This window comes from Lepisma saccharinum, chromosome 29 (assembly GCF_977018435.1).
Source record: "Lepisma saccharinum chromosome 29, izLepSacc3.1, whole genome shotgun sequence".
NCBI lineage: Eukaryota > Metazoa > Arthropoda > Insecta > Zygentoma > Lepismatidae > Lepisma > Lepisma saccharinum.
In genome coordinates this window covers 35,156,663-35,180,732 of record NC_139257.1, presented here as the reverse complement: position 1 = coordinate 35,180,732, position 24,070 = coordinate 35,156,663, and the positions used below count along the sequence as shown (strand labels likewise).

Sequence of the window (24,070 nt, the reverse complement as noted above, 5' to 3'; positions counted from 1 at the left end):
AAAAAGGAGACGATTTTGCGAATGGATTGAAGAGAGACTGGCAGCGGAAGAAAATTTCGCAAAAAACATCAGTGGAGGTGGTCATATGCCAGACGACATTGTTTTCCACTATTAAATCGGAGATGTTATTGAATGCAAATATATAAGAATATATGCATTTTCATTGATATATAACTGTTTTATTACCTTTTTAAAAGTTGCGCACTTTATGGGACACCCTTTAAGTGCCAATTTTAAAAAAATATTGCCGGTATGCTTTTCGGCATCTTAATTTACTACCGGTATGCCATACCGGCCTAATTCGACCAATGCGTGTATGTTAATATAGATTTAATACATATTACATTCGAATCGCTGTCCTTAAGCTTAAGCGAATATTTTTTTCCAGTCAACTTGTGAATGAGGTTTCATTTCTTGCACTCTGATTGGCTGTTGGAAAGTTACGGTGCTGTGATTGTGAGAATATCTTCTTTACGCGAATTGGCTGTTGGAAAGTTGCGGTGCTGTGATTGTGAGAATATCTTCTTTGCGCTGATTGGCTGTTGGAAAGTTACGGTGCTGTGATTGTGAGAATATCTTCTTTGCGCTGTACAGGATGATGTAGGTGACTTTAACAAGTAGTAAAGAAAGTGTAGAGAAACTGATAATTTGAATAATTATTAATTATGAATGATAAAGTAAGAAGTATTACACACTTTAATGGAATCACATATAGAACTATCAAATTCCTTTGTAAAATAATTCATTTCATATTTTTTATCGCAAATTTGCTGCTTCTTTTGCATCTGGCATAAATGTAGCAGCCTGTTTCGTGGGGGGGAGGGGAACTTGCACACTCGAATTAACCACACACACACACACACACGCCTATATATATATATATATATATATATATATATATATATATATATTACAGTCATTCCATTCCTTTACAAACCGCGTCTGCGGTTAGATACCATAAGCACTGTAACTTTCCAGCAGCCAATCAGATGGCGAGAAATGAAACCCAATTCACAACTGGAAAACAAAACACGTCCTGTTAGCGATTTCCAAGAAAATAACATGGCAAAATGATAAGAGACCAAACTTACCATCGAAATACAGTCTTACTTACCATGCAAAGGCGTGCTTGTGGCGCAACTATCGGGAATATACTCCTCCTTGATCTTCAATGGAATGCTGTCGTCCAGTACCTGAAAGACGACAAAATCACTAAGTGGTATTGAATGTTTTTGAGATATAAATGTATTTTCATGATTATTATGAGTTCGTCACTACAAATCACAATTTTGTTTCACACACAAGCGCAAATATAAATTGTTTACTTGTATCAATACGCATTTCTTATTTGCTTATGCAAGCAGTGGCGTGTCCAAGGAGGAGGTTGGTGGGGGTCATAATACCCCTTCGGCCCTGTATTCCTCAAAAAATGTCAGAGCCAGGAAATGATGGCAAAATGAGGGTTGACTAATAAAAAAAAAGTATACGTAAACCCCCCTTTCGAAAATCCTGGGCACGCCACTATATGGAAACATAAACAAACATATACTGTCACTAGAGATTTAAGTAAAATTTCGTAGCTTGTAAATTAATACATATTTGCCTCGGTATGAATACTATAACAGAGCCGTTGTGATTTTCGGCGGGATCCCTCACCTTTTACCTAGGCTGTTGCGTCACTGGGGGGAACAGAAGACTTGATTGGACGCGGGGTTGCCTTTCCTACGCGTCACAGCGGGCATCCGAAACAGTCAATCCAATGAGCGTGCTGTAGAAATCTTCCCGCGCTCTTTTACTATTGAATGAAGACATAATGCCAACTGGACTTTAAATGTCAGTTTTTCATATACTCTGGCAGTTGTTTCGAATGTAATGAGGCAACAGTACTGTTGTGATCCAGCATACTCAGGTAAATGGCAACACGCCGTGTGCACATGGAAGGGGGTGGAGTTAATGTTCCACACATTCGAAGCTTCGGCCATTTGTGGTGGTGATGTGATCAGCACCACGCTCTGGTCGCCTTTATGTAGACTACTTAATCTGCAAGCCAATGTCATTAGAAAAGGTACCCCTGTGCGCATGCACACGTGCCATGAACGCATATGGGGTGATGTGGAGAGAGCTCCACATATTCTTGATGTCGGCCATAGTTGGGATGATGTGATCAGCATCACCCCCCACGGTTGACCCCGGGTACCCATTTACGAAGCTGGATGGGCCTCAGAACCGCACAGAAACAGGGAAATGACAGGAAAGATTTCCAGTCCAGATCACCCGATCCGGGATTCGAACCCGAGTCTTCCGCGTGGTAGCCAACCTTCCCCACATGTCAATTATCTCAAATCTCTTTTTCATTCAGGACAGACGAACATAAACATCCATGTCTTGACCAGGATTCGAACCCTGGACCCCTCGCGTCGTAGGGCGCTGTGTACATAGGGCAAAGCAATGGCAGCGATTATGGCACTTTGTGACGTCCCTTTCTGGTGTTCGCCACTGGATCACTACGTCACGGTAGCTACCCAATCTCCCTGTGCGGCGAAGTTATGGGACTCTCCTTAATGTTATGCTACATTGAGCATTCTCAGGACGTACGATTAGGAAAAGAAATAGCTTCTTGCCATTTTACAAGTTTAATAACACAATTTACCTTTAAACAATCACTACATAATAACACAAAGATATTCACAAATACAAACACATTTCAATTATGCTGCGGATTTTTCTTTATAACAGTGTTTTCACAAAATTAACATCTCACGCAACTCAACTTACTTTTCGCCTTTTTTCCCACTGTTGTACTAACAACGGAATCAATAAAAGATTAGACAGTTCTACAAATGTTTATAAACCGGAAATGACTTCCACTTCCCATGCCACTTTCAATTACACATAAGTCTAGAAACTATAAATTTGATAACACAAACCACAATATTACAGAAAATAAATAAATCAAACAGATTTCTGTGAAATTAACAGAAAACAAATAAAACATTACATATGGCCAAAATAAACAAGGCGTATCAACTTTATTGCACCCTCCTCCCCCCCCCCGCCCCCCACTATAGCTAAGCCTCATCTACCATGAGAAAGTAAATTTTGGCACCCAATTGCCACTTCTGGAGTAAAGCTATGGTCTCTTTCGTGGGTTCTTCAATATCTGGGACGTGGCAGAAACACCAGCTTCCTGTTTGCAGACACATCTTGTATTTTATAAATCCACAGTAATGGTTTCATTAAATATTTTTGTTATATGTGTACACAACTCTCCTCCCAAAGTCCTCCTCCAATAAAGTCTCTCTTGGCAGTTGTGGGTCGACCCAGCTATCCATCATGGCCGCATGAATTGCTTTAAAAGCTTGCAAGCCTGATAGTAAATCAAGCCACGTGTGCACACGGCGAAATAAATGATAGCTTCCACCCTTGCACATGAGCCCAGTCACAACACGCAGCCTCCAGCGCCGCCTAGGGGCAAAGAGGGGAAGTAAATTCACAGCGAGGAAAGTTTTCGTAAACAAAAAGTTTTGCTTCCAAGCAGCCGAAGGTGGCCATGTCCAAACTTTTCCTCCCATGAAAATGTTTGTTTCCAAAACACGAGATCCCTTCTCTGGCAACAGGAGCATCAACTTGAAAGCTACATAGAAACAGTTGAAAATCTGCACGGGATGTTTCGACAGGATTTTGGCTTCGGTTTTCAACGTTTCTCTCGCGACCCAAGAAGAATGCGAATGTGCTCACGGTTCTGTGTGAATTCGACTTCTGCTTTGAAGAGGTGGATGGGGGGGGGGGGGAGAAAGAGAGGAGAGTGACTTGGAATGCCGTTTTTAATTAATCCACTTTCCGCTGTTGTTGCTAGAAAGCTTTATGATCTATAGTTTAACAATTACTGTATTTCCCGGCGTATCAGAGAACGCAACGTCTTTTTTGTACACATTTTTGAGGAAAAAGCTTTTATCACTGGAGGCGTATCGTAAACGCATGCGTCAATTGTGGGAAAAAGGACAGCTTGCTCTGTGACGACATTCATGAGCATTTCTACATTCTAATTTTTCATATAGGAGAACTATTTATTTTACACGAGAGCGCTCAACTAAGCTTATATTACATTTCATGGATCTGAAGTGAAAGAAAGTAATAATTCTTTTCCCACAATTGACGCATGCGTCACTTCAGATCCAAGAAATGTAATATAAGCTTAGTTCAGCGTTCTCGTGTAAAATAAATACGTCTCCTATATGAAGAAATTAGAATGTAGAAATGCTCATGAATGTCGTCGCAGAGCATTCCCACAATTGACGCATGCGCAGAGACGCCTCTGCTGAACATTATAATTAATTTAGAGTATTTCAAATATATAAAGGTAATATGCAGGTCTACTTTCAACAAATGGCCTCCCGATGGCGCAGTGTTCGATACCCGATGGAGGCACATAGTGGTTCGGATCCCACTTTAAACTGTAGGTCCAGTCCCGGTTAGCCTGACTGTGCATAAAGTGGACTTGAAACAACCAACTCAACAACAAGTACTTTCAACAAATAACTTCCGTCATAGCTCAGTGGTTCACAAACGTTTTCGTTTCACGGCACCCTGGTCAGAATGTAGGCCTATAAACACACATTTCAAATTCAGAAACATTATTATGTGTAAAAAGTACTAAATAAGCACATATTTGGAACAATCATATAATTTCAGTGAAAATATTGCGCGGTGCCATTGTAAGACAGCCACGGAACTTTGGGAACCATTGAATTACATAATCTAAGTAGAAAAGGAAAAACAATCAATCTTTCCCCTAAAACCCCTGACATTCATCTACAGAGATAAATGAGCAGTCATCTTGAAACCTCTAAATCGGAATCGTAAGTCTTCATACAACAAACTGTACCCTCTCTATCATCCAGTACATTACCGACATCGCTATCTTCTGAGCCCAACTTATAAGCATTCGTGTTTTACTTTACCTCCTGTGGAGTTTTAAAAAAGGGACTCCCCTTTCCCGCTCTGAAACTACCGGGCCTGTACTTTTCGTTCATAGATGGCAGCACAGATTCATTAATTCTCCATCGTTACTAAAATGACGTAAAGCTAGACAGTCGATGAACATTTTCTACCATTATATACACTATAATTGAGCTTTGAAAGATGTGAAACAACAATATTGTGTGGTTGATATGGTAACATAATAATTCCCAGTGTAAATTAAGTCTTTCAAGTGTACTGAGAATTATCTATTCCCCATAGGGAAGTTGGACATTTTATTCAAGGTGCCATTTTAAATAAATTTCTCCGTGCAATTGGACAATTTAATATATGAAAATTAAAATTTAGTTTTGTTTTTTTGACTGTTGAAGTGTATTCGCTCTTTTCTTCTGGTGCCTTTTAAATAAACCAGGACCTCGGTTTCCTCGGATTTTTAGTGGTTTTCCACTTTTCATGTTTTATTTATTTCATACAAATGTACAGATATTATGTAACAAATACGTGTAGACATTGTTACAAATGCATATAGACATTAATGAAAAGATACTACAGGTTTTTACGTCCAGAGCTAGTTCTGGAAGCCAAAACAGCCCTTTTGTTTAACTTGATGTGCTATATACCTTTTGGTGATTGTGGCTGTACAGTCACGGACACTTCTGGGTTGTAATAGTCTCATGTAAAGTCAATGGATTTTTTTTACAACCCAGAGGTGTCTGTGACTGTACAACGTCAGAATTTATCTTATTTTAGTTTTAGAAGTTGGAAATGTGGTTGGAATTAATTTTGCAGTATGCCGTTTTTAAGCGAGTATTGAGATTTGGAAAATAAGTGGTGTTAGGGGTATATTTATTCAATTAAATTGTTTCATATAGAGATAAAATAATGCGGTCGATATTTAAAAATAATAAAGTAAATAAATATCTTAAGTGCAGAAACCTAATACGAATTAACTATAATGCAGTGAGATTTATAGCAGGAGCGTATATTCTAGGCTACCTAGGCTATCTGCGAAGCCTGAAGTCTGGAGTTGGCAACCTGATTTCCTACGAGTTGGCAACCTGATTTCCTACGAGTTGGCAACCTGATTTCCTACGAGTTGGCAACCTGATTTCCTACGAGTTGGCAACCTGATTTCCTACGAGTTGGCAACCTGATTTCCTACGAGTTGGCAACCTGATTTCCCACGAGTTGGCAACCTGATTTCCCACGAGTTGGCAACCTGATTTCCCACGAGTTGGCAACCTGATTTCCCACGAGTTGGCAACCTGATTTCCCACGAGTTGGCAACCTGACTTCCCACGAGTTGGCAACCTGACTTCCTACGAGTTTTCAACCTGACTTCCTACCAGTTGGCAACCTGACTTCCTACGAGTTCGCAACCTGATTAAGTTGGTGATTTTTTTTTCTATTCATAGCCTAGGACCACGTGACATTGTGAGATAGGCCAAATCTTGGACTCCGTATACGCCACTGATTTATAGTTAATCATAATATTTATTTACTAACACATAGCCTACATTTGTATAAAACTAGTATGGTGAGGATTATATATAGTTAATTTCTAACTGAACCAAAAGTATTTTTAGAGTTTTAAGGGTTAAAACATTAAGATTGTGTTTTAAGTCCACACTATGGTCAAAACTAATCAAAATTGGACCTACAGACCGTGGCGACTCATGACTTTTTCGGAGTGTAGGAAGAAATTATGGTAAACCGACGAAAGTTTTGTAAATGCAATTACATTCGCACGTAGCGTTTGTATTATCGATTGTATTTAGAATATTGGCAGCAGGCCCATGCTAAACGTACGGCAAGGGGCCCTTGCTCCTCAATTTGAACTATGAAATATTTAAATGTTAACCTATAAAAACAGACGAAAATAAAATTGACGATATTTCAGATTTTGCAAGAATTTCGATTTTCTTCTCCCTCCCTGTCGTCGCGTGGATTGACGACAATAAAAAGTGCTGCTTAAACTTCGAAATTATGCTAAATGTTTCTAAATTGTGCTACGATTTATTATTAATTACTTTTTTCGGATAATTGTAATTCTGCATCTACTTTTCTCGAGTTTTGAACTTCCGTTGCTTATTCTTAAGTTACGTAATAGTATAAATTTCCCTCCAAAATTGTGCAATAAAGAACATGAGTTCAACATAAAACTTAAAAAGGTTTGAGAAAATTGTTAATTTCCACCGATTTCCTACCACAAAATCTCCGGACGAACTAAATCGGGCAGGATGAAGAAAATATAGAAGATGGATTGTGACATGGTTGTAAAAAAGCTTGCTGCTGGATCGGCATACTCCCTTTTGTTTGAAACATGTCCGCTGGTGAAGTAGAAAAAATATTTGGGCATGACATTATTTCTATATCTTGAAAACATATTCCATTGAATTCGATTTTTCTTCTCCCAGGGACTGGCGTTTGCAGATTTTACCATTATGTCAAAAGCAGGGTGCTAAGTGCCAACAAATATCAAACTGTGCTTGGTTTAGTACCATTTTGCTGGGATTGGCAACGCTGATTGAGGAACAACTTGCTGGTTCCTCAGTCCTCGCCGCCCCTCCCTTCACTGCTCCTTCCACCCCTCACCCATCTGTCTGTAGGATGACAGTCAACTCTTTGACAGTAGCTAATCTAGTCAATCAATTGTACGTACATTGCGCTCACAATTTTATAACACGCATTAAACTCCTAAAAAGTAGAACTCGAAATAAGTACACATGAACCGTACGAAGTTCCTCACTTCCTACATGGAGGAATCGCCCCTGCCTACAGTATAAAGTTGGATAAGAGCCACTGTACCAGAGGCGTCTGCTGAACGCATGCGGTGCATGCTGCGCATGCGTCAATTGTGGGAAAAAGAACAGCTTGCTCTGCGACGACATTCACGAGCGTTTCTACATTCTAATTTCTTCATATAAGGGAAGTATTTATTTTACACGAGAGCGCTGAACTAAGCTTATATTACATTTATTGGATCTGAAGTGAAAGAAAGTAATAATTCTTTCCCCACAATTGACGCATGCGTCACTTCAGATCCAAGAAATGTAATATGATCTTAATTGAGCGCTCTCGTGTAAAATAAATACTTCTCTTATATGAAGAAATTAGAATGTAGAAATGCTCATGAATGTCGTCGCAGAGCAAGCTGTCCTCTGCACTGTACAACTTGTATCCACCAGGAATCGAACCAGAGATCCCTTGAGGATGGAGTAACCACTATGCCATCGCAGAGGCCCATTCACCAAAATTTGGTGTGTATCTTTTGGGGCAACACTATGTGTTATGTTTGTTAACAGTGTACATAATAATTGTGAATTGAAACCTTTTTCCTTCGATGATACGGGACTTGATGGTATGTAACGAAGAAACAGCTGACGATCTAATCTCTTCCTGTCCTCTCCCGAGCGTCCGTGTGTCCTCGTGCCCTTGCCCTGACCCCTGGCGGTGATATGATGAAACTATCGCTCGATCAGGTCAAGTTTTTATCGAGGAAGTGATGCAAAGGCTCGGCGAACGTCGGCACATTGTGGTTGGAGGAAAAATCGCAGAAATTGGCAAAAATGTATATATTTACACTTCCAATCCTGGGAGTCCGGAGGAAAAAGCTCGTTTCAAAAGTTCGTGAAAAAAGCCTGGTTCGAGATTCTCATTACGTCGGGTTAGACTTTCAGAGCTACTTTCCTCAAAATTAACTCATTTACTGTTACTTTTAAAGGTGCTTTAAGCCCCTATCACACGGAACTGGATTTCTAGTTGGAATGCCCTAGTTAGCGCTGAACTAACTTTCTAGTAGCAATCATGGCCACCTGGCGGACTGATTGACTGGTTTGGAGGAATAGGACATGTTCTAATTGCTACTTGCTTTCCTCAACTGGATTCTGTGCAACAGCCAATCAGGGCAAAGTTTCGCCATGTGAAGATAATCTGTGAGTGTGCAAGGGAGCGCTTTTGTCTGTGGTTTCCGAGTGTTACTCTAGCAATGTATAACGTATACAGCATGAAAGGCGCGTTGTTACACTATGCCGAGTGCACTGTGTTTACATTTGAAACAACTAAAATATTCTTCCATACGTGTACAGTAAACGTTGTAACGTATGTATTTAAGCAGCGCCATTGTTTTGTACCTAATAACGTTTTATCCAAAAAGTTATTCCTCTCGGTTGAATAGTTATCGGCTTTTAAAAATGTGAAGTGATACATTGTTTACATCTCACGCGACCGCCATTACAACTTCCCTCGTATGGGAACAAAAGTCTATCGACAAGTACGCTGATAGGTATCGTGTGAGGCGAAAACTATCAAATTGATATAAAGTCCAGCGCCAACTAGGGCATACCTACTTGAAATCCAGTTCCGTGTAATGCGGGCTTTACAGTCTATTAACTAAGCTCGTAGAATCAGTTTCATGTATGAACCGAAACTGATCTGTTTTTCCCCCCCCCCCTTTACTGATGACCTGATTTTTTTTCCTTTACTGATGACCATCTGTAATTTATGCTCAAATTTCAGAATATAAAGGCAAGACATTCAAAATAAACTATTCTATGTGGAAAAATTACTTAAAACATTGGCTTGTAACAAATGTTTTGACAAATTTCGCTCTTAGCACCCTGTATAATACCTCTTACAGGATAATTATGTGAAATATTGATATTTTCGAATAGAACACTGATTCATCTCACACTTACTTCAGGCTTGAGACTGATAAGGTAGCTTGTAAACCACTTTGGCGTGTTCAAAATACGTGTTATTCCACACATCGTCAGTCATAACTATTTCCTTATTCTCTAATCTTTGTTATTAACTTTCTCTCTTTTTTCTTGTCAGTACGGAAGTGCTTCCTCAAACTTGGCTAGGAATTTGGTTCAATTGATTGATTGCTTTAGTTTATTTTACTTCGCGTTTTGTGCCTCTTGGCTAATTTGCGAAGACGGGGATGAGTGATGAAATGATGAATAGACATTCACAAACAACCAAGCCCGAGCAAGATTGGCGTCGCAGCGCGATGTGCTAACCACTCGGCCACAGGGTCCGGTTTGGTTCAGTCAAGTTTTTGAACATGGGCTAGAGCCAACAGACACCTTTTTGAAGTTACCCGTTTCCTCATGTGTGCGACTACACTTCCCAAGTCTCTCGTTGATTTTAATGTCACACTTCTTCCTTTTCTGACCTTCTAGATTAAGTTCCATCCGCATGTACTTGATGTTATCTACTGCTTGGCTCTTGAGGCAGGCCAGAACGTCATGAATTTTTGGATGCGGTCTTCCAAGCCACCTATTTACTTTGTTGTTCCAACCTTCTACAGCATTATTAGCTCTATTGCGCCTTTGGTTAGGTTAGGTCCTGATGGTCGCAAAGAATTACCTTCACCGTGAAAATCATCGCAATTGTCCGTAATTTTAGCTTCATCACACCTGTCCTAGATTCGAAACTACCGGCCGTGTACTTTTCGTTCATAGATGGCAGCACAGAATCATTAATTCTTCATCGTTACTAAAATGACGTAAAGCTAGACAGTCGATGACTATTTTGTACCATTAAAGGAAAGTGTGGCACTTTGCAATAAAGGCCAGTTTTTCAGATGTTGTCAGAGTGGAGGAAGAAAGAAGAATTTTGAGGACGGTGAGTAATTTTTAAGAATCTCTTACAATTCTTAATACGCAATTCCTATAAATGACCACAGCATGCGACATGTGGTCAATTGAAAGCATGTTTAATGAAGGTGTGGAAAGTGATATTGCTTTTTATGTTATGCAATTTTTGTGGAGGCAAGAATAGCTTTCGTAATCAAACATGTCGGTGAGGCAAGTTTCAACAGATGTTGCAACTTACCCCACAATGTTGCAAACTGCCCCATGACAGACCAGCGTTTTAATAAGATATTGAATATAATTGTTCACTGTCCCGAATGTGATAAATCGAAATACGGTTTATTGTTTACTAATTTTACAATGTTTTCAAGTAAAAGAAAAATGTGATCGCATATATTTAGTCCTATATTCAGTAACCAACACACATTTTGAATTTTCACTTATTTTTTCTTATACAAAATTACACGCACGTCAGTACGGAAAGAAAACACTATATTTCACTTAGTAATGCTAGATAAATACGTAAATTGTGAATGAATTTTTGTTTATAATCATGTGCATGTAATTTCTACTAGCAGCACCAAACATTAATATTGTTATGCTTTCTGATACTGTCTCTTTCGTCTTGCAAATTTATTTTTAAAAAATTGTTCCTTCTTATGTTCCCGCCGAAACTATTGTTGTCGAATTGCTGTATAATTGCCGCATTATTATTATTATTATTATTATCATCTCTATTGTTTCAGGTAGCCTGCAAGATGAACTACAAGAGGAAGACCCAAAAGGATACTACACCGCCTGATGTGATGGATAGAGCAGCAAATTTAGTCCTGGAACACGAAGATGACAAAAATGTCAGCTTAAGACAAGTGGCTGCAGAGTTCAACATTCATTATTCAACCCTCTCAAGATACATACAAAAGAAGAAATTACAAGGAAGTGGTCGTCGTGAGGGACAGAACATAAGTTGTGGTTATGCGAAACCGTGGAAAGTGTTTTCAGAGGAAGAAGAAAATATCTTCAAAATGTACTTGCAGCGTTCCAGTGAGATTATGTTTGGATTAACACCACAGGAAGTGCGAAAATTGGCTCATCTCTGTGCAGTTAAGTTTGATATAAGTGCTCCTTCATCGTGGTCGGTAAACGAAATGGCTGGTATTGAATGGTTCAGGGGATTCCTACAGAGAAACAAAGATCTTTCGGTGCGCTTGCCTGAATCAGCTTCCTTAGCACAAATGTCCAGTTTCAACAAAAAAAATGTGCGCATGTTTTTTGACAAAGTTTCCGAAGTTCTGTCCAGAAACAATTATTCATCCTCAAGAATTTTGAACATGGATGAAACTGGTGTCACAACTGTCATGAAACCAAATAAGGTTGTAGCTCGAAAAGGAACAAAACAGGTTGGCATAGTGAGCAGTGCAGAAAGAGGTGAACTTGTGACAGTTGCAGTGGCAGTTAGTGCTCAAGGGACTTTTATACCTCCAATGCTAATATTTCCACGTAAGAACTTTCGGGACCATTTCATTCGAGATGGCCCAACAGACTGCATTGGAGCAGCTACTGGTTCAGGATGGATGATTGAGGAAACGTTTGTCCAATTCATTCGACACTTCATTTCTCAGGTGAATCCTAACGAAAACTCCCCTGTGCTTCTTTTCATCGATAATCACTCTTCCCATCTTAGCTGTGAAGCTTTAGATGAATGCAAAAATAATAATATTACCCCTTTGTCATTTCCTCCACACTGTTCGCATCGACTACAACCGTTAGATGTCAGTGTTTTTGGTCCATTTAAGAAAGTGTGTGGCCGAGCAATTGATTCTTGGCATAAGAATCATCCAGGAAAAATTCTTACAATCTACGACATACCACAGATAGTTAAAACAGCATTTTTGAATACAGTTACCCCTACCAACATAACATCAGGTTTTGTTCAAACAGGAATATTTCCTTTCAATTCTGAGGTATTCCAAGAAAGCGACTTTGCGTCGTGTTTCGCTTCAGATCGACCAAATCCAGCACGTGAGGTAGATAGTTGGCCTCCCGTATCTGATAGTGATGACATAGTCCAAACTGCCAGGTGCGATGCACTGCCAACTAAATCATCTTCAGGTGATGTTCAAAATGAACATTTGCTTTCGCAAATTGAAATGCCGGGTCCAAGTGGCAGATAAATGTCTTCAGTAGTGAGTAGACCTAAAGTTTCCTTCTCTCCTGAAAATGTTCGTCCATACCCAAAGGCTGAACCCAGGAAAACGACGAATCGTAAACGTAAACGAAGTGCCATTCTAACAGACACACCTGAAAAAAAGGCTTTGGAAGATGCAAAAAAGAGTAGTGCAAAGGAAAAGGGCAAGAAGAAAATTATGTGCAAGAAAACATTATTCCAAAGTTCTTGTAAAGAATATCACTGTTTAGTGTGTGGAGAATCCTACAAAGAAGAAGACTGGGTGCAGTGCAAGCAATGCAAAATGTGGTCCCATTGGCTGTGCGCGGAGAGAAATCCTTATTATGTGTGCATTGATTGCAAATAGTGTCATTCAAACAACGCATAATCCCTGTTGCAACGTACCACAAACACTGTTGCAACTTATCCCATGCATGGGGCATATAGCAACACTCGGACCTGCTTTAAATTAACATACTTTTCTCACTTGAGGTTCAAAATTAAAATTTCATATTTGTTTCTTAAGTAGCCAAAAGATGTACCATTTCATAGCATATTTGTAACTTATTCCAACTGTAACAGTTTTTGAATAAAAATAAATAAACTGAAAAGTGTTGCAAAGTCCCCCACCTTCCCCTATATACACTATAATTGAGCTTGAAAGATGTGAAACAGCAACATTGTGTGGTTGATTTGATAACATAATAATTCCCAGTGTAAATTAAGCCTTTCAAGTCAACATTATTCCCAGGAATGCATAACAGTGGCTCTGAAGCAAATAATCGTGTACTGAGAATTATATTTGGACATTTTATTCGAGGCGCCATTTTAAAGAACTTTCACCGTGCAATTGGGCAAATTTTTATTCTTTGAAAATTAAAATTTAGTTTTATGTTTTTTTGACTGTTGAAATGTACCAGGGTGGCTACAAACAAGCAGAAATGAAATTCCCTGACTTTTCCAGGTTTTCCAGGACAAAATTTACATTTTTCCCTGACAATTACAAACTAAACTAAATCGATGTTCTTGCAAATGGAAATAATAAACTCATACAGATCCAGGTATGGATTTGTTAAGTACCAATATTATCTTCTATGAAATTGACTCAATTTCTCTATTCTCTATGATTTGAATTCAAAATGCAAAATAGTGAATTTGGAAAATTATTACAATTCACAAGCTAAGGAAGGATTACGGAATTTTTTCATACGCAGTAAGTTTAAAATAAAATACTTGATTATTTTTAAAGTTACGACTAAATGAAATTAGAGTGAAGAGTGATTGATTAAGAAATACAATTTGTAATTTATCAGTCTCCTTATACATTCTTGGTTTTATATGTTGATATATCCACTGAGGTTTGGAACCCTCTGCTTGCAAGAACCATGAGTGCGGACTCATTTTTCAATGCATAAACCTCTCTTCTCCGTAAAGCAAACAACTTAACTCTTGCATATAAGTGAAACAATTTAATCGAACAAAATAAAGAGTCATATTTCCTTACATTATCAATGTGATTTCTGCTTCAGTGCAGTATATCCAAGTGAAGTACTGTGAAACTGACAACATGCAGTTATACCATTAATGCTGTCGAAAAGGGTATGTAGGTATTAGAAATTTAACGCAAGGAATTTATAGAAATGCATTATATAGGTACCTGATTTAGCTAACCATACATCAAAACAGGAACACTCTAATAATAAAAGCTTCTGAAAGTTCATATACGAGGGGCATCCTGAAAGAAGCTCCAATGGTGCCTATACGCAGCACTGGTGGTCAGAGATAGACACACACCCATGCAGGCAGGAAGAAGTGGCATGTAGCAGTAATCTGGTACAGTTGCAATGCAGCCGTTTTAGGACAGTTCTAGGTTAAAGATTGCAGCTGTCATACAGTCTCCCACCGAGCCTAGCCTACAATGCACTCTCAGAATTTGGCACAGAGCCACCAGCAATTGTGTGAGGTTTGCAGACAGGACGTCGTGCATGGTCAGATGATGTAGACAATTCACGGAAGGCCAATTGAATATGCACAACCCCATACAGCTGAGTACACACGGGCCCTTTGCGTGAGAGATCTTGGACCACTCCCTGTACAGCCCTGGCCTTGAATGTACCGACTTTCATCTCCTTGTTTAACTGAAGAGGTTTCTGGCAGGGCAAGGATTTGACAGCTACAGTGCGGTAGAGATAGTTCCAGTCTTTTCTGTCAGACACATACACCATGGACATAGAAAATTTAGTGCAATACTACGACAAATGCCAGAACAACGTTGGTGATTATGCCGAAAATTAGGTTAAGACTCACTGTTGCTAATGCAATAAATTACAACTGATATTCATGTTTTATTTATGCCTAATCGGTAGGGACCTTCATATTTTGTTATTTTTTTTCAAATTGGTGTATTTTCTTATTTTTTATTTTTTACTATACCGAGATATTTTTCTCAAAATTCACATTTTCATTTTAGCGCATTTTCTGGCAAATATCTGAAATTATTCCTTCATGGTATTTTTAAACTACTGTTTCAATTTGAAAGTCACATGGCTTACGCCTCTTCGTGAGAGTTTGAAATCTTGAAAGTTCTTTTGGGAAAGTTATTTTCCATACCCCTTTTTTAATTTTAAGGTAAGGATTTTAGATAATGGAGTTTCCCCCATATATACTGAAGGGTGCATAATGACCATAAGTGGCGACGCACCCAAAAAATTAAAATCAATCAATCTCACATGACAGATACAGATATATTATGGCACCAAAAATTGGTATTATCTTTTTTTGACTTGTCAGTATTACGTTTCCCAAATATACCGAAACTTAATACTCCATTGTGCTTTTAACCGATTATTTTAAATTGTAGATCACATGGTCTACGTATTTTCGTGACAGTTTGATATGTTGGAACAGATTTTTGAGAAAGTAAAAGTAAAGTGCTCTCCTGCACTTTTCCATGAAGGTGTATAGGGGTGTGGAGTTAGGGCCCCACACTTTCTTGATCACGGCTGAAGGTGGGGGTGATGTGATCAGCACCACGCTCCTGGCTACCTTTATCCCTCAAAGTTTCCTCCATGTACCCGCTTGATGTGACGCTGGGTGGGCGCCGGAGCAGTTTGAATAGGTGGAAAAGATCCCAGTTCTCCTCCGCAGGGGATCAACCCCGGGTCTCTCGCATGGTAGTCAGATGCCCTAACGACTGAGCTCCATTATTTCTCGCTCGACAAATGCTGATGGTGCGAACTTAGATTGGTAATTCAAAACACATCTCGCGTGACAAATTCTGAAGATGTGGCTCCCGTGTGATATTAGATACGCACTCGATCTCCTGTTAGAACCCTGCAACTTTGCTCTGTGATGCAAATGGTTTTGATAGAAGTTGAAAAAATCGTGGGAAATACATGATTTAATGTGGCTGTCGGAATTATTCCATGTACTTATAACTCTATAGTTTACTCTTGAATAAAATGTTGGAAAACTTGCATGTTCTATATACACAAACATGGCCTAGAAAAGACAATAATGTTGCATTTCATGGAATTTTTCGTTGTTTTAGGTCATTTCTTTTTAAAAAAAAATGCTAAAAACGCCAACAATTCACATTATATGTCAAATTCGCATTATTTCGATATTTAGAAAGGGCGAAAAATGTGTCCAGACATCACTGCACATTCCTAAACAAAACTTCTCAGCAATTAACATTTTTCACGGTTTTGGCGTTTGCGAAAAATCAATCGGAAATTACTTTCTGGCCACCCCTCGTATAAATCAGTAGATGGAAAGTGAAAATTTAGCAGGGCTGGCAGAAAAAAAGTCAATTCTTGAAGAAAGTGATTTTATGATTGAATGATTCGAGTAAATATGATATTAAAATATTTACGTATTTATTATATTTTATTTCATAATATTGGACATTAACGTTACTCAGTGAGAGATTAATGAGCATCTCTCATCAGTTTAAACAGACAGGACAGAAAATGGTGTTAATTTTATTGCAATACTAGTGTTGCAGTAAATTTGAGGTTGGGAGCATGCACTTGCCAATTTAACGTTCACCAATTCAGATTTATGTTTCACTTTTTCGTGATAATATTCAATATATATCCAGTTTTGTTGGATTGTTCTTGATATCTAATGTGATTGTAAACGTATGTTAACTTGTGCGAAACCAGTAATACGTCAGGAGGATGAAAGCACTGCTACATTAAATGAGGTGAAGTGAGCCAGAAGAGTAACAAGATTCCAGCAGCATATTTGCAGTCTAAAGCTCTTCTTGTTTATGCATACGATTTTTGTTGGATGTTGCAGTCCGAAGACATCGAACAAAAATCATAAGAGTCCCATGCATGCAATTTCTGTCACATGTTGTAGTGAGATACTTTGTTGGGTGCCGATATTCGATAAAAATCGTATGTTTCAATGGAACCTATTTGTTTCCATGTTCCTTCAGTTTGCCCAACAAAATGCCTTACTATGACGTCCGACAACTATCGGACGGCGCCACCCGCTCCCATCCCTCAATCTGTTGACAGTTCCGTCTCCTTACTACTCCCATACGGACAAGAAAAAAATGATAATTCAATGCATTTTCCACGTAATATTTAGAGGCTTAACCTTTACTCCCCCAATGATATTATATGGTATCATCAGAGTAAGGTCGTTCTGGCCCAATGAAACCATATGGTATCATCGTGCATATTACTAAATGAATGTGCATTTTGGACCCTCATACTCTTCTGTTTGGGTTGAAACTCTGACACAGGTCGGGAGCAAGCCTAGGTAAATTCGTATTGATGACCAACCTCCCCCCCCCCCCTCTCCGCATCATATCCATGACACATTTCCGAATTGTTTCACATTTTGGCTCATTATTCAACTTGTATGGCACCCAGGAACATGAAACAAGTTTCAATCTCTTTGGAATCGTCCATTCTTTGAAGAGAATACTAAGGTTTGCACCTTCTTCCGAAAATAGCGAGAAAAGAGGGGGGCAAACTCCAGATTTTTTTTTATTGAAATTTGATGGTAACGCCCCCAAACCCCCTTTCCTCGGTTCGGCGATTTTAATTGTACACGGTTGCATGCTATGATGTTTTAGCTGAAAAACAAAACTTATCCGGAGTAGATTGCTCCAGTAGTGCCCAAGTTATAACAATTTTCCTCCAAAAATGCTAATTACCTATTTTTCATAAAAAAATAATAATCACATTTTGGCTTATTATTCAACTTGTATGGCACCCAAGAACATGAAACATGTTTCATTGTCTTGATAAATGTCCATTCTTTGAAAATAATACTAAAGTTTGGGTCTTCTCCCCAAAATAGCGGGAGAAGAGGGGCAAACTACAGATTTTTATGTTTTTTCCATTGAAATTCGGGGGACGTGCCCCCCCCCCCAACCCCCCTTCCTCGGTCCGGTGTTCTAAATTGTACACGGTTGCATGCGCTGATGTTTTAGCTGCAAAACAAAACTTATTCGAAGTAGATTGCTCCCATAGTACCGGAGTTATAACAATTTTCGTCAAAAGAGTGTTCGAAGTCAATGAAGACGATATTCCCTGACATTTCCCTGACTTATTTTGACACCTCAAATTCCCTGACTTTTCCCGGTTTTCCAGGTTTTCCAGGTCTGTCGCCACCCTGTTACGTAAAGTAACTACTTCGTTCCCCGGGAGAAAAAAGATATGTGTTACAATTGCTCATTTCAAAAAGTCATTATATTTACTCGAAAAAGATAATAATTTAAAAATTTCCTTTTAAATATTAGCTGTTCTCTAGTACCCTATTCTTCGGTACCCAGTTTTCATGCTTAGTCCACCCAGAGTGTTCAGACGCTTCATCAATTTCACCATATCACTCGTCCTCATCTTCGCATTAGCTAAAAGGTGAAGTAAAATAAACCAAATGAATCAGTCAATTATTTTAGGTGTCACCTGCATTTACTGAAGTATTGCATTACCCAGGGAAATACATTTTCGTGCCAAGAACAGGAAGAATACGGTCAACAAGTTACTCTGCAGACGAAAATGTTATCCTTTGCTTGTGTTCAAGTGGCCCCTTGTAGCCATATTTATAATTTCCTTCCTTGGAATTAGTCACCATTAAGGATTGCCTCTCTGCTTTTGTGGGGCGTTACCCCCACACCCCCTATACGCCTTCATGGCGTGGTGCTATGCACAGGGGAACACTTTACATTTACCTTTTACCTCTCTGCTTTTGTTGTGTGCAGTTTCCCCCTTACTGCACTGAATGCCAAAACCGGTTTGGGGGGGGGGGAGTCTACACACACAATTTACTCTGACACGACTTTTCACGTCTGATAACTTTTGTAGATAGTTGGTAACACTGACTCCCACGGTGTTCAAAGGAGGGTTTTGAACACAATTACTGTGCGCGTTGCATACAGCTGACAGCTAAGGGGCTGTTTGCCACTATACCCCGAAGATGTTCACTGCGCTGTGCGAACAGTGATGGAAGCTACAATACTTCTTTCAATCGTCACCAGAGTGCAGCATATACAACTGTCATCACTACATAGTTGGAAACTTTAGCGAGAAGTCACTAAATCTATTGGATTTTAAGCAAATGAAAGAGCATGTCTAGTGTGTGTTATTTAGCCAATTATTCGGGCAAATCAGCAAGTGGTCTTGTTCGCAATAGATACATTTAAATAGTTTGGACCAGCCATTACTAATTATAAATAAAGTTATTAAAAGGGTGTTAGTTGTGTATAAAAAATTATATTACTTCAAATATAGCGCGATTTTGGGGGGGAAATTGTTGAAAAAAGTTGAACTGTTATTCTCACTTTTTCCCACTTTTAACTGTAGGTCCAGTCCCGATTAGTCTTACTGTGCATAAAGTGGACTTAAAACACCAAATCAATAACAAAAAAAGTATATAAATTTTATTGTGAACATCCGTATGTGAACCTGACGCGACGCCACTGTATATTTTGTAGATAAGGTTTAGCATAGTGTGGGGGCAAATGTGGCGAAAAGTGGGGAGGGGCAAATGCCCCTTATCGCCGCCACTGCACTGAATAATAGTGCGTGCGCAGGGGCAAGCTACTGATTGCATCACCATCGTTCACTTCATGTAGAAATGTGTATCCAGCATTCGAAAGGGAACTTCGCCATTTTCCACAACGGACAGAATTCTCAAGATAACGCAAAGTCACACAAACGCAACGAGTTATAAACCCTTCCACTCGAGGCAGTTATGTTTTGTAATATGCTATAATGGAAGAATAACGATTCGCTCGAGATCCTATTGGTTCGTGCTGGTAGCATGACCAGCAAAGCTGGGTGTGTGTGTTAAATTATGTCCTGACACATCATTTACACCTCAAACGTGACAACATTCGAAGGAGGTGTAGTTTCAATTATCATGATTACCAGCAGCACACGCAGTACACAACTGAATGTTTGCTTGCTTTATTTATGGAAGCTGCCTAGCTTCATGATTGGTATTAGAAACAAGGATCTTGGAATCAACACCAGATGGCACTGGGAATGCTTCGAACTAGGGCACGAATTAACCATCTTGCTTTTGAGTAGACTGGATGCATTATATCAGGTGATCCGTTGTCAGAAAAGTACACCGTTGTATACAATAGGTTAATGTACAGTGGGATCCATGAGTATTACCGTGCAAATTGTCCATGACTATTTTCATTAATTTTTATCTCACATCCTGTGTGTTTTTAAGCGATGGATTTTTATGTATGCTGGTGCAGAAGTTGTCAACAGCTTGTTTTGAGTTTTCTTTTAATTCTTGAAGCTCTTATTGGGTGAAATAAATTGCACGAACATGGTGATGGACAATTTGCACGATAATACTCATGGATCCCACTGTACGTATTTCTGAACAGTTTGTTGCAATGTATGCAGACTAAATTTCGAGTGAATTGAGGTTTACAGACTTCAGCCAGGTGGCGCTGACGTTCATGGTAGATAAAGATAGTGGTCACGCCCAGTGATGTGCCGTAGACTATAAGTTTACGTCTACATGCGTTGTCTACACGTAATCTACGAGTAGATTACATGGGGTTGTAGTTTACATAGACTACGTAGACAATCTAAAGTGCATTAAAATTAATTTGCAAGGATTTCATGAAAGGAAAGTGAAATTTTCAACTGTATTGGTTCGTAACGAAATGAAAAGAATCCTATTTACAACAAAATTTCTCTTCTCGGAAGAAGATAAATAGTATGCAAAAAACAACAACAGATGGCAGTCGTGAGGCAAGAGTGGTCTTTTTCCCATAAAACATTAGAATATTTTCTATATTAGGTTTCTTCCGGAGTGAGAAATTGTTCAGATTTAGAAGAAAGAGTATGAAAAGTTCTCCTCACACATCAGCAACTGATACGCAGTATAATTTTCTTTTAATTCCACGGCGCCCTTTGCTAAGTTATCACCTTTCGCCATGTTGTTTACATAGATTACGTCATCTACGTGTATAAAATAGTCTACGTGTAGAATGTAGACTATCGTTGTTTACGCGTAGACGCACATCACTGGTCACGCCACAACATCGCACAATGTATCGTATGGAATGTGAAATTTTCGAGTGTTATATGCACATTAGTACAGCCACATGGCTGAAGCCTGTAAACCTGCACTCACTCAAAACTTACATCCTTTCTGCATATATTACAACAAACTGCTCAACCCGGTATTATTTATAGTTGAAGCCCTGATTGGAACGCCAGTCGTAAATGGTTTCGAGCCAGCATCTGTTTTTCCGAGAAGCGTTACTCTCACTTTTTTCGTTTTACTTAACCTTTACTTATTCGACCCCTACTTATGTAAAGTTGGAAATTAGCAAAAAACCTACCAAAGAGCCAATTGATATGAAAACGGAAGATGTGTTTAACAAGAGAATTAGACTTGCTTTATCTATTAATGCACCCTGGACTGTATTTGGTAGACTACTGAGGTTTTGGCGTCTGGACTGACAGCCAGTATAATCTTATGTGGGGCTCGTATTGGTCGTCCCTATATGTCCCTTCATATACTTCTTAACCATCATTCATCCCCATCTCCGCGATTAGTCAAAGCGGCAGAAAAGTTAGGTAAAATAAACTAAACCAATCAGTCATTGTGATAGCAAAAAGAAAAATTCTTGTCAACTATTTATATGTCCTTGACTTTTTATTGATTTATTTACTTTTTCTTGACTTGTAGACAGTACACTTTTAATGCAACCTCCCTTCCGAAAAAAGAGAGAATAATCATGGAACTCGAAAATTCTTTGTTGAATTGCCTTCAATTCCAGCTCCAATGATGAATTTCACTGCGCAATGTCGAACTTTATACTTCATTAACTCTACAGCCTACCTCACACCTCTTTTAAGATTGTTTATGTTTTTCTGGCGTTCATATTGGGACCTAATTTATGGCTTGGATTGCAGCGAACAATTGCCAATTTTCCTTAACCTGAGGAGCTCGTAAAAAACTTTATGCTTCTTGCGCCTGCGTTTGATTGCTCTGCCCGGCGGAAGTCTTCCAAGTACACTGAAATAAATGTACGAAGTATCCGCCTACAGTGAATGCATCACTATTTCACACACGTGAGTAGCAAGGTGAAGAAAAGTTGCAATCACTATTTACCAACAACTTTAATTAAACATCGGTGTAGAAAGCTTTGCTTATGCTGTAATTGTTCGATATTGGTCTCGCCACAAAAGTAGATCAGTCAAGGCCACAGCCCTGGCCCTCCAAAGTTGCGTGACCTTGACTGGACTATTTTCATGGTGTTAGCTACAGTGCTTTTCTCATCGCCCTTGTTAGAAATCGGAATGGAGTCCAATAGTGTGACGTCACAGCACACGACGCGCTGGGACTGAGTCTACACAAGAAGACAACGTGTTTTCTTCGTATCTAATTCAATGCGATTTTCGTTCGGAAGGAGTAACTTCAATTATTGTGACAGCAGTTAAGAAACGAAATTGTGATGTGCACCGTACATCAATGTAAAGACGAGATTTCGGAGTATACGTCTATATATATAACATATATCTTACAGATGAGAATGTAAAGAAAAAATGGCGTAGGAAATCGAGTAAAGCGAATGCTCCAAAAGAAATCTCAGCCAATGGGCGTCGTCGGTTCAATCGTCTGAGGCTGCTGCTTTCCAACCATCCATAGCGGCAGCGTGGCAACTTCAGATCGGATGAACTTCGGGTCGGCTTCGGCTGTGCTCGGAAGTGGAGTGTTTCGAAAATGCATGATTTCCTTACTCCATTCTTCTTTACCTTCTATACCTCATGTAAGGTATATGTGATATATAGACGTATTCTCCGAAATCTCATCTTTACACTGATGTACGATACGCATCATAATTTTGTTTCATAACTGCTGTCACAATAATTAAAGCTACCCCTTCCGAAGGAAAATAGCATTGAATTGGATACGAAGAAAACACGTTCTCTCATTGTGTAGACTCGGTTCCAGCTCCTCGTCTGCTTGTGACGTCACCATTAATGGACTCCATTGCAGAAAGTCTGTTGCTGTGAAAGCATAAAAGCATTAGTTAGATCAGAGAGAGAGAGAGAGAGAGAGAGAGAGAGAGAGAGACGATGGGAAGAGCTTTATGTTTTCTCTATTTCTATTTTCTTCTTTCTCTTGCTTGCTTTCTCTTTTTCGAGAAACAAACAGAGACGACCGAGAAAAGGAAAGGAGTGAGATAAAGAAAGAAGAAATAAAAAGATGCACAGAAAATACAAGAATTTGCGAAGGAGAGGGGAATAAGGAAACGAGAGAGAGAGAGAGAGAGAGAGAGAGAGAGAGAGAGAGAGCGAGCGTGAAAGTTGGGGGAGGGGGAATGTGGAAGACAGAAGCTTCTTATTGACATAATACTAGAAGCCAATAAATTACAGGATTAAACAAAGAGAGATTGATTGATTGATTTGGTGTTTTAAGTCCACATTATGCACAGTAAGGCAAATCGGGAATATTTGTTTTTACAATAGGCCTGTTTCAGTTTGTAAGAATTGTTGACGCTTTTACTGGGCAAACCTGCTTGGTGAAAGTTGCCACAATGAGAGAACCAGAGCTTCTTGGCCCTCGGTTGTTGTGTCTTTACCATATGTGGCACGGTGTACTTTTCGAAAACCAGCCTCATTTGATGAGCCCTATTATAGTTCCAGTGGTAATGTACTATTTAAATGAGAGACCTTTTTAGCATGACGCTGTGTACGAGCCTGTAGCCAGAATTTTATTTCGGGGGTAGGGGCTTATATCTTGTCAGCAGCCGTCATGTAAAGGCGAAAAAGTGGGGGAGAAGCCCAGCAGATGAATTTCTCAGTACGTATATGACAAC

The 24,070-nt window shown here is 39.2% G+C and overlaps 1 protein-coding gene across 5 annotated transcripts in view; it reads right to left on the bottom strand.

The window, feature by feature from the left end:
- LOC145981633 (uncharacterized) overlaps positions 1 to 24,070 on the bottom strand; it is a 247,787-nt gene that overhangs the window by 196,150 nt on the left and 27,567 nt on the right. For all 5 annotated transcript variants that reach the window (XM_083115017.1, XM_083115018.1, XM_083115020.1 and 2 more), the window contains exon 2: positions 1,115 to 1,193. In XM_083115017.1, the coding sequence (XP_082971143.1) occupies positions 1,115 to 1,193 (79 nt within the window). The remainder of the gene's footprint in view (positions 1 to 1,114; positions 1,194 to 24,070) is intronic.